Source organism: Pseudophryne corroboree, chromosome 5 (genome assembly GCF_028390025.1).
Source record: "Pseudophryne corroboree isolate aPseCor3 chromosome 5, aPseCor3.hap2, whole genome shotgun sequence".
In the NCBI taxonomy this organism is placed as follows: Eukaryota; Metazoa; Chordata; class Amphibia; order Anura; family Myobatrachidae; genus Pseudophryne; species Pseudophryne corroboree.
Genome location: NC_086448.1, coordinates 263342943 through 263358799, shown reverse-complemented (window position 1 = coordinate 263358799; position 15857 = coordinate 263342943). Strand labels below are relative to the sequence as shown.

General features: G+C 42.3%; 1 protein-coding gene across 1 annotated transcript in view; it reads right to left on the bottom strand.

The window, feature by feature from the left end:
• Positions 1–10958: 10958 nt before the first annotated feature.
• Positions 10959–15857, bottom strand: part of STT3B (STT3 oligosaccharyltransferase complex catalytic subunit B) — a 269436-nt gene continuing 264537 nt past the window's right edge. The window contains exon 16 of the mRNA XM_063922283.1: positions 10959–13131. Coding sequence (XP_063778353.1) covers positions 13051–13131 — 81 coding nt within the window. The 3' untranslated portion in view covers positions 10959–13050. The remainder of the gene's footprint in view (positions 13132–15857) is intronic.

Genomic DNA, 15857 nt, shown 5'->3' with positions numbered 1-15857 from the left:
CTGCCGAATGGAATTGCTTCGTAGGAAGCCACCATTTTTACCAGGACCCTTGTGCAATGATGCACTGTTTTTAGGAGGTTCCTGACTAGCTCGGATAACTCCCTGGCTTTCTCTTCCGGGAGAAACACCTTTTTCTGGACTGTGTCCAGAATCATCCCTAGGCACAGCAGACGTGTCGTCGGGATCAGCTGCGATTTTGGAATATTTAGAATCCACCCGTGCTGTTGTAGCAGTATCCGAGATAGTGCTACTCCGACCTCCAACTGTTCCCTGGACTATGCCCTTATCAGGAGATCGTCCAAGTAAGGGATAATTAAGACGCCTTTTCTTCGAAGAAGAATCATCATTTCGGCCATTACCTTGGTAAAGACCCGGGGTGCCGTGGACAATCCAAACGGCAGCGTCTGAAACTGATAGTGACAGTTCTGCACCACGAACCTGAGGTACCCTTAGTGAGAAGGGCAAATTTGGGACATAGAGGTAAGCATCCCTGATGTCCTGGGACACTATATAGTCCCCTTCTTCCTGGTTCGTTATCACTGCTCTGAGTGACTCCATCTTGATTTGAACCTTTGTAAGTGTTCAAAATTTTTTTTAGAATAAGTCTCACCTAGCCTTCTGGCTTCAGTACCACAATATAGTGTGGAATAATACCCCTTTTCTTGTAGTAGGAGGGGTAATTTAATTATCACCTGCTGGGAATACAGCTTGTGAATTTTTTCCCATACTGCCTCCTTGTCGGAGGGAGACCTTGGTAAAGCAGACTTCAGGAGCCTGCGAAGGGGAAACGTCTCGACATTCCAATCTGTACCCCTGGGATACTACTTGTAGGATCCAGGGGTCCTGTACGGTCTCAGCGCCATGCTGAGAACTTGTCAGAAGCGGTGGAACGCTTCTGTTCCTGGGAATGGGCTGCCTGCTGCAGTCTTCTTCCCTTTCCTCTATCCCTGGGCAGATATGATCTTATAGGGACGAAAGGACTGAGGCTGAAAAGACGGTGTCTTTTTCTGCAGAGATGTGACTTAGGGTAAAAACGGCGGATTTTCCAGCAGTTGCCGTGGCCACCAGGTCCGATGGACCGACCCCAAATAACTCCTCTTCCTTTATACGGCAATACACCTTTGTGCCGTTTGGAATCTGCATCACCTGACCACTGTCGTGTCCATAACATCTTCTGGCAGATATGGACATCGCATTTACTCTTGATGCCAGAGTGCAAATATCCCTCTGTGCATCTCGCATATATAGAAATGCATCCTTTAAATGCTCTATAGTCAATAAAATACTGTCCCTGTCAAGGGTATCAATATTTTTAGTCAGGGAATCCGACCAAGCCACCCCAGCTCTGCACATCCAGGCTGAGGCGATCGCTGGTCGCAGTATAACACCAGTATGTGTGTATATACTTTTTATGATATTTTCCAGCCTCCTGTCAGCTGGTCCTTGAGGACGGCCCTATCTATAGACGGTACCGCCACTTGTTTTGATAAGCGTGTGAGCGCCTTATCCACCCTAAGGGGTGTTTCCCAACGCGCCCTAACTTCTGGCGGGAAAGGGTATACCGCCCATAATTTTCTATCGGGGGGAACCCACGCATCATCACACACTTTATTTAATTTATCTGATTCAGGAAAAACTACGGTAGTTTTTTCACATCCCACATAATACCCTCTTTTGTGGTACTTGTAGTATCAGAAATATGTAACACCTCCTTCATTGCCTTTAACGTGTGGCCCTAATAAGGAATACGTTTGTTTATTCACCGTCGACACTGGATTCAGTGTCCCTGTCTGTGTCTGTGTCGACCGACTAAAGTAAACGGGCGTTTTAAAACCCCTGACGGTGTTTTTGAGACGTCTGGACCGGTACTAATTGTTTGTCGGCCGTCTCATGTCGTCAACCGACCTTGCAGCGTGTTGACATTATCACGTAATTCCCTAAATAAGCCATCCATTCCGGTGTCGACTCCCTAGAGAGTGACATCACCATTACAGGCAATTGCTCCGCCTCCTCACCAACATCGTCCTCATACATGTCGACACACACGTACCGACACACAGCACACACACAGGGAATGCTCTGATAGAGGACAGGACCCACTAGCCCTTTGGAGAGACAGAGGGAGAGTTTACCAGCACACACCAAAAACGCTATAATTATATAGGGACAACCTTATATAAGTGTTTTCCCTTATAGCATCTTTTTTATATATTTCTAACGCCAAATTAGTGCCCCCCCTCTCTGTTTTAACCCTGTTTCTGTAGTGCACTGCAGGGGAGAGCCTGGGAGCCTTCCCTCCAGCCTTTCTGTGAGGGAAAATGGCGCTGTGTGCTGAGGAGATAGGCCCCGCCCCTTTTTCGGCGGCCTCTTCTCCCGCTCTTAACGGATTCTGGCAGGGGTTAAATATCTCCATATAGCCTCCGGAGGCTATATGTGAGGTATTTTTAGCCAAAATAGGTATTCATTTGCCTCCCAGGGCGCCCCCCTCCCAGCGCCCTGCACCCTCAGTGACTGCCGTGTGAAGTGTGCTGAGAGGAAAATGGCGCACAGCTGCAGTGCTGTGCGCTACCTTTAGAAGACTGAGGAGTCTTCTGCCGCCGATTCTGGACCTCTTCTTACTTCAGCATCTGCAAGGGGGCCGGCGGCAAGGCTCCGGTGACCATCCAGGCTGTACCTGTGATCGTCCCTCTGGAGCTGATGTCCAGTAGCCAAGAAGCCAATCCATCCTGCACGCAGGTGAGTTCACTTCTTCTCCCCTAAGTCCCTCGTTGCAGTGATCCTGTTGCCAGCAGGACTCACTGTAAAATAAAAAACCTAAGCTAAACTTTTCTAAGCAGCTCTTTAGGAGAGCCACCTAGATTGCACCCTTCTCGGCCGGGCACAAAAATCTAACTGGCTTGGAGGAGGGTCATGGGGGGAGGAGCCAGTGCACACCACCTGATCGGAAGGCTTTACTTTTGTGCCCTGTCTCCTGCGGAGCCGCTATTCCCCATGGTCCTTTCAGGAACCCCAGCATCCACTAGGACGATAGAGAAAATTCGTTTTGCAAGGGGACAGAGTTACACCCAGTACTTACTTTATTAAATCAAAAACCTCCAACACCCGCTAATGATAGGACAAGACCAAAATACATGAAACACGTGGCCTATTTCACAGCATTTTCACCAGCAAAATTTAGTGCATGCAGGCCAAAACGTATGCAATTTTTTGGGGGTCAGATACAATCTGTGAAGCAGTTTAATATGCATTTCGATGCGGTTTAAGCACCGGGACATAGTATGTGATGACTGGAAGATTTTACTCCATTGGATCGGGGAAAGTGTTCAGATTGTGATCTTAATTAGTTTAGCTTTAGAGCTCAAAAGGTCTGCTTAGAGCAGGCATTCCCAACCACGGTCCTCAAGGCACACCAACAGTGCAGGTTTTAGTGATATCCAGGCTTCAGCACAGGTGACTTAATTAGTAGCTCAGTTATTTTGATTTAACCATCTGTGCTGCAGCCTGGATATCACTAAAACCTGCACTGTTGGTGTGCCTTGAGGACCGTGGTTGAAAATGCCTGGCTTAGAGGATGAAGATATTTTGCCAGTTGTGTTGTCTTACTGGAATATAGCTGCTTGAGTTTTTGAATTGCTGAAAATTATGGAGAATGAAAACACTTAACTATCACTTCTGTGGCAAATAGATTTCCAAGCAGAGGATTTTTGTATTATGGAATTTTAGTTTGTTCCCAAATAGAAAAAGCCTGTTGAAAAAGCAATATTGTATTAAGAAGATTCTCACAGGAATTCTATCCCTCACAAAACTCTTAACAGGTACTGCCCTGTCTACCTTCTGTTAGATACCTGTAATGATACATAATCTGAGAGTTTAGTTCCTTAAGAAAAAACATGAAGATTTATGATGAAATAATTCTCCATTGTCATATCCATAGGGTCATCACTAATAGGACACCATGCTAAATACTACATATATGGTCAGATAAAATGCCTGTCAGACCGACAGACATTTTATCTGGCAGCCTGACTCCCTGCAAATATCGGCATATACGGCGGTATGTAATGGAGCCCGAGATTGGCAGAGGTGTGGGGATGCCCTCCAATCTCCGACTTTTTTTAAAGGGGCAATCACTTGCAAGGCAAAACTATGCCGTGTAAGTGATTGACCCATTAAAAAAAGTCTGAAAGCGGTCAGGATTCTGCACCTCCAGCCATCTCAGGCTCCGTTACATCCCACCGATAGTGAGATATTTCACAGTGTATCTGCCACGATATCTGCATTCCTCCCTTGGGTGAGGAAACATTTCCCTGTTCCTCCGCTATGAAGGCACAGTATAAATGTCGTGCGGTCAACCATGGCAGAGAATACATTGCCAAATGTGGACGACCAAATTATCGAATTTTTCAGATATGCTATATTTTGATATCGGCGGATTGCCCAGATAATTGTATAATGTATGCTCATCACACTTTAGTTTGCAGACATGCTAGCTATAGTTGCATCTATTTTAGGGGCCAGACCATTTAAAACAAGAATTTCAATCATTAAATGGATACATGCATTCTAGCCCTACCTTTAGACTGACTCTTTTCCACCTGTGCCCATTCCCTGTGAATACTGTATTTAAAATATAAAAAACTAAAAAAGTATCAGGTATTGATACTTTAGGAATTCCCCCTCCTTGGTCCACAGCAGCAGCACAGTTTCCAAACAATGGGTTTCGGTGTAGGCACCTTTTTCAGGAATGGAGAGAGAATTCCAAGGAGGTGGAATTCCTTTAGAAGGGTTTAAACAAGCTATCTGCGGTGGTGCCGAGCATTTCAGCCCGGGTCCTTGCCTGCTTCAGCATATGGTGAGACTCATCCTGAACTTTATCCTAGAATATCCTCAGTCCACTGTGAATACATACATATACCAGTTGTATATCAGTTTGGTATCGAATCAATCTACACAGAACTGATGTACTTATTTGTAATATTGCTTGCCGCTTGGTTACATTACATCATTTCATGGAGTTTTTTTTAAACCCATTTTATATCGTTCATCTTTTCCTTATCATGTCAAAATCATGTTCATTGTGACACTGTCGTTCATCATATTATGAATTTTTAAAAGTATTAAACATCTTTTACAATGATAAAAGTGGTCTTCTCTTGGGGAAAACCCGTTTTTGTTTTTTTTAGCACCTATCAGTAAGCCTACCTACAGAAGTTATATGTGCCAAATAAGGAACTAAGGGGGTAATTCCAAGTTGATCGCAGCAGGAATTCTGTTAGCAATTGGGCAAAACCATGTGCACTGCAGGGGAGGCAGATATAACATGTGCAGAGAGAGTTAGATTTGGGTGTGGTGTGTTCAATGTGCAATCTAATTTGCAGTGTAAAAAAAGCAGCTACTGAGGCTGCTTTAAACCCCCAACTGCGCAGAATTAAGTGGATTGAATTTTTTTTTTAGAACTTTTACTAGTAGACATGGGACTTTCATTTATACCTACCTTGTCTCCTGATAACTTCAGCGGGCAAGTGGACATGTACAAACTGGGTTGACAACTAGGTTTGAATGATCATTTTATGCATAATTCAATACCAGCTATTACTGTCACAAGTGGAGTAATGACACACACTTTAAAGAAACCTAGTAAATTTGATCCCCCCACTCTCAATCCCTCCATATAAACCTTTATGAGAGTCCTGAGGAAACAAACCGTACCCTTTATCAACAAGCAGAAAATATCTGATCACATGACGGTTGATGAAAGAAAAGCTATCAAGTCCCTTCGGGATAAGAATCTAGTGAACATGGCTGCTGATAAAGGGTGAGGTATCACTCCCTTGAATTATGATTATTATACCTCTGAGGCTTATAACTTGCTGATGTCAACTGTTACCTCAAGCTTGATTATGATCCTACCTGGAAATAAAATACGAGGTAATTTCCTTAGGTGTGAACAACAGATACATTAGTTTAGAAATAGCAGAGTTTTTAACTCAATCGTATCACAAATTCCCATTCTTTACACCTTGCCCATGGTCCATAAATCCATGACACAAAAACTGGGAGACCCATCATCTTGGCCAGAAATTAATTTTGTCAGTCACTCTCACAACTTGACTTTTTTTTATTTATTTTTTACAGCTTTTAGTCAAGAGCACTGACAGCTTCATAGCGGACTCCACTAACACCCTTTCCAGAGGCTGTGATAACTTTCAATAACTGCCTATATGTCTAACACCAATACTAAGGAGCTGACATCAACTTTGCAATTTGATGATGCAAATGTGGAATGGATACTGTTTGCTGACACACTTGTTTTCAATCAGGATAGTCCAGAAAAACTACTGTACATGATGACCTTTTGAGATTAAAAAAAAAAAAAAGAGAGAAGTGAAATGGTCTAAAACCTTCACAAACTTTCAAAGAGCAACTGATACCCACAGGTTTTAAGCTACACAACCAGACAACATTAGGGAGATAAAACAGAGTTTTGTTTGAAGTGGGAATCACAAAGGATTCTGTGTTGGTTACACTGGTTGTCTCCAGCCTGTACACAAATAGCCTACATGAATTGTGGATTCAAGCATTTCAAGAGTGCGTTACTAACAGTGCTGAATATGTTAGACCATCAGTTAGATACCTACTGCTGCCGATTTACATTATAAATAAGAAATATTTCCTATTTGAAAACAGTTTTTTCCTCCAAAAGCAGGACACTGTGATGGGGTCCAACATGGCCCCGTCATATGCCAACATTTTCATGGCAGTATATGAACAAGTACACACTAATGGGAATCTGATGAGCAGTAACAATGTTTAATTTTCTATATGTTACAAAGATGATTTATCATCTGGGAAGGAGGTGAGGAAAGATGGTCATTTAACAACTAATTAAACACCAGACCAGGTAATATAAGGTTCAAGCACACAATCAGTAAGGAGACTATCAATTTTCTGGATGTCTCTATCGCAAAGATAATGTGATAGCCACTAGGATATATACACCAAGGAATCAAATAAAAATACTCTGCTTCATGCGGATAGCTTTTACCCAGGACCCCTCAAAAGAGACTAACCCTACTTGAAGCTGCTGAGAGTGACATGTATCACTTCAGATCCTTTGGAGATACCAGCAGCATTGGTTGCAATGGGTCAATTATTTATTGAACGGGTTATGATAGAATGGACATTGAAGATTCATTTTTAAAAATTGGACAGCTTAAATGCAATGCTGCCCCACTTAAAGGCAGTAACATCAGAAGCTGACCCTGACAAACTCAATGTATGTAGCACCTTTACTGTTGCGTCCCAAATTCTCAGGAAAAAGGTCTTACAACATTGGCACCTGATTTACAGTGACAGCCCTTTCCACAGTGATAGATGGTTTCCCCAACTCTGCAAACCGACGGGTGGCCTGATCTGTAAGAAATGCTAGTGGTCACGGATTACAAAGGGCAAAAGAACTATTAATAGAACCAACTGGCCTAGCTCTATTCAGATGCTGTGGCTTCATTTGGAAAATATTTGTGTCAATTCATTTGACAACACAAGTAGTGTTAAGCACAGGCTTAATTACAACATCAAGTATGTAGTCTGTCATCAAACGCTCATGCAACCTACTGTATGTAGGAAAGACCTACCTGATACTTGAGAGAATCAGCCAGCATCAGTCATCTATAAAGAGGAATTTGGGAGCTAGCAGCACACAGATAGATCATAAAAATGTATCTGTGGCAAGACACTTCCTTGAGAAGCAACACAAAGTGGGACTATTGAAGAGCTTTGTTATAGATTATATTCCGCATTAAGAGGCAGAGATAGAGAATGGGAAAGGGAATAACAATGCATATACAGATTTAACAGTCTGTCCCCTGATGGACTGAATGAAGATATAAGGGTGGGCTGCTTTCTAGGATACCCTAATTTTGACTTTTGAGCTGTATGTGTCTTGGAGAGCCCGCTGTATTTCTCAAAATGGCATCTTGTATTTTTATTGAGATACTACATAGACCCACCTTGGAGATACTGCTGTGTCTCATAATGGTTTTGCTATGGAGATTAGAGACTCTGCTATTTTTCTCATTATGGCATCTCATTCTGTGATGGGTTATTATATGTTCACACCTTGGAGACAGAGCTGTGCTTCTCATAATGGTGTTGTGTGACTCAATTCATTATTTTATGTTTAATTTTTGTGACGCTATATTGGTTTAGATTACATATCTTTGATACACTGCCATGTGTCGCACAAGGTTGCAGAGGAGCATGCAAGTTTATTTTCTTCACACACCATTCTAGTTGCTCCCCGCTCAGTCACAGTTGTGCTATGACCTTGTTACCTATGCCCACATCTTGTGTACATTGTTGTGTACCTCAGGTTGGTGGAGAAAAGTCCCCTACAGTATGTGCTGTGGTCATTTTGCTTGCATTGTGTATGAGGGACACTGACATTTACAGTCTAGGTATGTTAGTGACAGAACACCCTTAGCTGGGCAATTATGCTTTTTCAGTAGTGGTGTTTTTGTGCATACTTGTTTTTTCTTTATTGTGGCATGATGTGCATGTTTATTTGTTCTGTTCACCGCAGCATGAACAGACATATCCTAGGTGGAAGAGATATCCTGGGTGACACAAATGTGTGCTGATACTGGTCACCTTAACGGTGGAGAGCAGGTTTTCAGCATTTGCTTCCTTTTCTCTGGGGTTTGCCTGTCAGTGCACTGACTGGCCTCGCCTCTTCAGCAGGAAGTCCAGCAACTAATGAGCCTAGAGAGGGCTCAACTGGGACTTCTGGGTTGTGTTTTGCACATTCATTGAAAGGCCATATTTGACTGACTTGAGTTATATATTGTGGCTTCCATAATGTGTGTGCTATACACCTGAGGAAAACTGACAGCCGACGGATCTGCCACGACACGTATCTGTCTCTCTTCTGAATGAAAACTTACGCTGAATGTGCGTGCTGTTCTACTGTATCTGTCACAGTCTGGATGAGGTGAGCTGTAATTTCAGCATTCAGACCCGGCCGCAATAGTGGTCTGCAGCGCAGCTTGCCGTGGGCAGAAAACTGCGCATGCGCAGCGGCACACAGCCATACACATTGCGGTCGCATTCCTGATGATTTCGACCGCAATGTCATTGACAGGAGAGGCCATTGCAGGGGCGTCATCGGGAAAACAGGGGCAGGCCTGACACTTTCAGAGCGGCTGCGTGGAGTCACATGCAGCTGGTCCGAAAAAAAAATGTCCGCTGACCATCTGCCACCAGGGTTCAACCTTAGATCCGATGCGTTTGCAATTAGATTGCGGATGCATTGGGAGGCGGCCCCACACATGCTTGGTGGCCTTGCCCCGTGCTGAGTGGCCCTCAGCATGTGCAAAGATCAACACAGATCTGGCAGCGTTTGCAGCGACTTGGGTTCCTCTCTGAATAACCCCCTATATCCATTGCTTCATGACCCTGCACAGCTGATTTTGCCTGACCATTAACAATTTGAGTGCGGTCTCAAATCAAGTTTACTTTCAGAAATCTGGGGCGGTATTCAATTCTTTTCACCCCCTTCCACACCTATTCTGATTCTGCTGATGGGCGTGGTATAATCATTTCAGCTCGCTACCCCCAGGGTAGCGAGTGCGCCCAACCCTTTATGCAACTAAACTTGATTACAATGGGCGCGATAACGGGGAATCACTTTAGAAAGGAGATTGTGCGTGATATATAATTTGAATACCGCCCCTAGTAGAGCTTACAATGTGACCAGATGCCCAAACATTTATACATATCCCAAGATTGGTGTTTTTACCTTCATAATTAAGTTTCATACAACATTTTTATTTTAACACAATTGAAGCATTTCATTGTATACATGTGAACCCTTATGATTTGCACAAAATTCCTTGGTTTAAGGGCATTTTATACTAATTATACAATTAGAATAGTTTTGTTTTTAATAGTGTGTTTTTCTTTTACATTACTAAGCATGTTGTGTTATTGTGGTAATACAGTAGTTCCAAAATTGGGTGCTGTGACACCCTGGGGTGCCTCGATGCATTTTCAGGGGTGCCACGGATTGGTGGCCCAGGACTAAATCAAATAATTTCTGGTCAGTGTGATAGACAAAACCAGTGCGAATGTCTGCAAATCATAAAATGTGGACAAACAGAATCGTAACCCTTTTCACAAAATTTACTTAAATGATTCATCTTTGCTGAATTTCTCAGTGAGAAACTTTTGGCCAGGGGTGCTGTGAAAAAAATTAGATACTATAGGGTGCCATAATTCAAGAGAAAAACATGGTACATACTGTTTATAGCCACTGAAATGTGTAGATCGAACGTCTGTACATCTACTGTAACTGTGGATTTATAATATATATATATATATATATATTTTTTTTTTTTTTTTTTTTTTTTTTTTTTCAAGAGGTGATGCTATCAGATGCAGCAAATAATTATATTAAACTGCTAAACTAACTTTTTTTGGTTTGCCTATCATATAAATCTGTGTAGATTAAAATACCAGTATATTTTGCGTGTGTGTGTGTGTGGGGGACGGGAAACCACAATGACCAGAGAAAACCCACGCAGACAATGGGAGAACTCCACACAGTTAGTGCTATCATGGGAATCGAACCCTCAGTGCTGTGAGACATTGTGCTGCGGTTATATTTGACTTGCGTACAACAGAATGCTACACTTTAGTCTATTATAATATAATAGGAACTTTGATATCCACATATAAAAACCAAGTACAAATGTTGTACCCTTTTTATTCGAAACATTCCAGTTTTTATTGCATTTCTGTTTACAATGCTACTTTTTTTAATAAACTTAGTTAAAATATTTGGTATACCGAACAAATCCATTTAATCTAATTCTCTCCAACATGGACTGTTATATACATGAAAAGCCTGAACTTTTAATTTGGTCATCTGATAACTGATAACAAACACTTGACACATCAGATAAAACCTTAATTAAATCTTTATTTCTTCTATTGTCAATTTCCAAAGTTTTTAATCCAATATACAGATTGCCAGCATGTTTCAATGGCATTAGAGCCGCATACAAATGCTTAACAGTGATGCAGCTTCATGGTATGTAAAAATATCACAAGCTTGAAAAAAACAAAACAAAATAATAAAAAAAAAAGTTGATTTTGTAATATGCCACCACGTCTGATCTTTTATTATATATATTAAAAAAGATACATCCTAAAACACAGGGTAATACAGTATTTATGGTGGTCAATTTCTGCGCAAACTATATTCAAAAACAAAATAACAAACAAAACAACCCCCCAACCTACAATATATGCCCAGAAAAATAAAACTATCAACGTAAGAAAAAGTTCAAGTCCGCATAATGCCTAAAGCAAAAACAATTAAAAAAAAAATTCCACCCAAATGCTCAACCCAATTTACATTTTAGTGCATTAAATTGACAGAATAGTCATCTTATTTTTTCTAAAAACAAAACCTAAAAAACATACCCTATTAAGCAGACTGCACTATAGAAATTTTTGATAATTAAAAAAAAAAAAAAATTGTTCAAAACTTCTGGCCTATCTCAAATACCCTCTAATGTCAGACTTGGCCAAAAAAGTGGATGTCTGTGTTCTTGTTAACTATTTGGAGGTTTTAAATGTTTAAACATTTAACTGTTTACAGTGGCTGTTTACATTGTTTAGGACTGCACATATCAAAACATTCTACATTTGTGGGTTTTCCTCCATCCACACTAAACTGTGTGGCAATTTTTTAGCGCAAGGACCAGGAGTAAAAAGGTTTAGCATTGTAAATAATATAGCATCATAGCAATGGTAAGATTATGCTATGCTGTTAAGGCTTTATGGTATTAAAGTGGACCAGTCACCCACAGTGGAAGCAGATCATTTTAGGTCTGAAACAATAGTAATCCACCATTTCGTTAATTAACTAATGACTTAATGGACTATGGGTTCAGTGCACAACATGGCTCCTTCCACTGTTTTTTAAGACAGGTACATTTTAATAGACTGAATCCTTTCAGCAATTGTATGGTTGAAAACAGCTGAAACTAACTCAGCTGCACACATTGTCTTAGACAAAAATCTGATTGTTTGCAATTTACGCTTCGTTGTACCGATAGAAAAGTAAAATCCCACAGCAGCGATTCTAAATACCCACACATCCATGATAACAAAATAGACATCCTTTGTGCATCATTTTGTAGACTAAAAAAAAACCAAACAAAAAAAAAACAACCCCTAAATATTTGCCAGTTTATGGAAATAAAGTGTTACTCCATTCAAGAACTCATGCTTCTTTTCCTAAGTTTTTTTTTTATACCATCACAGGCATATGGATGCCTATACATACTGCGAAGTCAGGTAATCATCCTAATAATGCAGCACATATGTGTTGAAAACCACCACAATCCACAAAAAAATGATCCTTTTTTTAAAAATCACTGGGATCATTAGCGTACATGGTAGAAAATGCAGTATGCGCTAATATTGTTACTACTGCACCAATCTAACTGCACTAACAGGCTGCAACAATGGAGCTGTGGTTTGGGCAAATAAAACACCAATCCCGTTTATTGCCACCTTAAAAATGGCCATAGAGATGGCACAAAGTATGCCTACTGAATGCAACATCCTCACTGAATTTTGAGAAAAAAAAAATACAGCTCAGGTGTTACATAATTTATTTTTATTATTTCTGAATTTAAAGAAAACCTGACAAGTATGTTTATGTCAACCAAATTAGAGGACTCTTTGGTGCAACCAGTCCAAATTGTCAAAGGATTTCAAAATAATATTTACAAAGAAATAAAAATTCTGCTGTTACTCCTTCACAGCAGCTCTGTCTGGCTTCACATTACAAATCTAAAACAGCTGTTCTTAATAAGCCAATAAATATATATTTTGTAATCAGACATTGCCTGAAAATTTTGTACAATATCCTGGACCAAAGATGGTTCTGTACTCTCATGTCACAGAGAAACATGAGCTCATTTTAAAGGCAAAGACTGGTTATCTCTAGGACAACTTCTTCCTGTGAGATGAGTTGGTTTAAACAGTCTTCTTGCTGGGTTTCTTGCCTTTCTTCAGTGCCAGTTTGTTTTTAATGTAACCACGCTTCCTCTTGGATGTCTGAAAAACAGGTTAAAAACCTTTAATTTAAATACGCAGAAAAGCATAAACACAGGCAGCGCTATTGACAAGCAGTACACATTGATCAGTAAACGTGGAATGTTACTGCTCACTTATATGTAGTTTTTGCCTTTGTTGCATCTGTTAATAGTGGGTCCCCTCAACCCAAATGCTTTACAACTGCATTCCTGACTCGCACAGATACAGTGTATATTTATCAACATATACTCCCATTGACAGTGTATTTTAGTAAGATAACACAAAGGGGTATATGCAATTGCGGTCGAATTCCGACTGGAATTCGACCGTTTTTGGATTCGACAATTCGACAGTCGAATCCCGCACACCGGGACCCGAATTCGACATATTCAATAAAAAACAGAGTCGACAGTCCCGCAGGCGAAAAACGGACCATTTGACGAATAGTGTGCGTCCTGGATTCGACTTCATGGACGGCACAAAAGTGTTCAATAATCTTGAAAAAAAATGCGTGGGGTCCCCCCTCCTAAGCATAACCAGCCTCGGGCTCTTTGAGCCGGTCCTGGTTGCAAAAATACGGGGAAAAATAGGATTTTACTTACCGGTAAATCTATTTCTCGTAGTCCGTAGAGGATGCTGGGGACTCCGTAAGTACCATGGGGAATAGACGGGCTCCGCAGGAGATAGGGCACTTTAAGAAAGATTTGGATTCTGGGTGTGCACTGGCTCCTCCCTCTATGTCCCTCCTCTAGACCTCAGTTAGAGAAACTGTGCCCAGAGGATATGAACAGTACGAGGAAAGGATTTATGTAACCTAAGGGCGAGATTCATACCAGCCACACCAATTACACCGTATAACTTGTGATAAACTACCCAGTTAACAGTATGAACAAGTAACATAGCCTCGGTTCAAGACCGACCAACTATAACATAACCCTTATGTAAGCAACAACTATATACAAGTCTTGCAGAAGAAGTCCGCACTTGGGACGGGCGCCCAGCATCCTCTACGGACTACGAGAAATAGATTTACCGGTAAGTAAAATCCTATTTTCTCTAACATCCTAGAGGATGCTGGGGACTCCGTAAGGACCATGGGGATTATACCAAAGCTCCCAAACGGGCGGGAGAGTGCGGATGACTCTGCAGCACCGATTGAGCAAACAGGAGGTCCTCCTCAGCCAGGGTATCAAACTTAAAGAACCTTGCAAAGGTGTTTGACCCCGACCAAGTAGCAGCTCGGCACAGTTGTAGTGCCGAGACCCCTCGGGCAGCCGCCCAAGAAGAGCCCACCTTCCTAGTGGAATGGGCCTTAACCGATTTAGGCAATGGCAATCCTGCCGTAGAATGCGCCTGCTGAATCGTGTTACAGATCCAGTGGGCAATTGTCTGCTTTGAAGCAGGAGCGCCAACCTTGTTGGCCGCATATAGAACTAACAGAGTTTCAGTCTTAATGATCCTAGCTGTTCTGGTCACGTAAATCTTCAAAGCCCTGACCACATCCAGGGACTCGGAGTCCTCCAAGTCCCGTGTAGTAACAGGCACGACAACAGGTTGGTTCATATGAAAAGAGGAGACCACCTTGGGCAGAAATTGAGGACGAGTCCTCAACTCTGCCCTATCCACGTGAAAAATCAGGTATGGGCTTTCATATGATAAAGCCGTTAATTCCGAAACACGCCTTGCAGAAGCTAAGGCCAACAACATGACCACTTTCCAAGTGAGGTATTTCAACTCCACTGTTTTGAGTGGTTCAAACCAAGGCGACTTGAGGAAACACCACCACGTTAAGATCCCAAGGCGCCACCGGAGGTACAAAGGGAGGCTGAATATGCAGCACTCCCTTCACAAAAGTCTGTACTTCAGGAAGAGAAGCCAATTCTTTTTGAAAGAAAATGTATAAGGCCGAAATTTGGACCTTTATGGACCCTAATTTTAGGCCCAAATTCACTCCCGTTTGAAGGAAGTGAAGCAGACGGCCCAAATGGAACTCCTCCGTAGGAGCAGCTCTGGCCTCACACCAAGAAACATATTTCCGCCATATACGGTGATAATGTTTCGGATGTCACTTCCTTCCTAGCCTTGATCAGGGTAGGAATGACCTCCTCCGGAATCCCTTTTTCAGCTAGGATCCGGCGTTCAACCACCATGCCGTCAAACGCAGCCGCGGTAAGTCTTGGAACAGACAGGGCCCCTGCTGCAGCAGGTCCTGCCTTAGAGGAAGTGGCCACAGATCTTCTGTGAGCAACTCTTGCAGATCCGGATACCAAGTCCTCCTTGGCCAATCTGGAACAATGAGAATTGTTCTGACCCTTCTTAGTCTTATTAATCTCAACACCTTGGGTATGAGAGGCAGAGGAGGAAACACATAGACCGATCTGAACACCCATGTTGTCACCAGAGCGTCTACCGCTACCGTCTGAGGGTCTCTTGACCTGGCGCAATACCTCTTTAGCTTTTTGTTGAGACGGGACGCCATCATGTCTATTTGAGGCAGTCCCCACCGATCCACGATCTGTGTAAAGACTTCTTGATGAAGTCCCCACTCTCCCGGATGCAGGTCGTGCCTGCTGAGGAAGTCCGCCTCCCAGTTGGCCATCCCCGGGATGAACACTGCTGATAGTGCGCTTACATGGCCTTCCGCCTAGAGCTGAATCCTGGTCGCCTCTGCCATGGCCACTCTGCTCCTTGTGCCGCCTTGGCGGTTTACATGAGCCACTGCCGTGATATTGTCCGACTGAATCAGA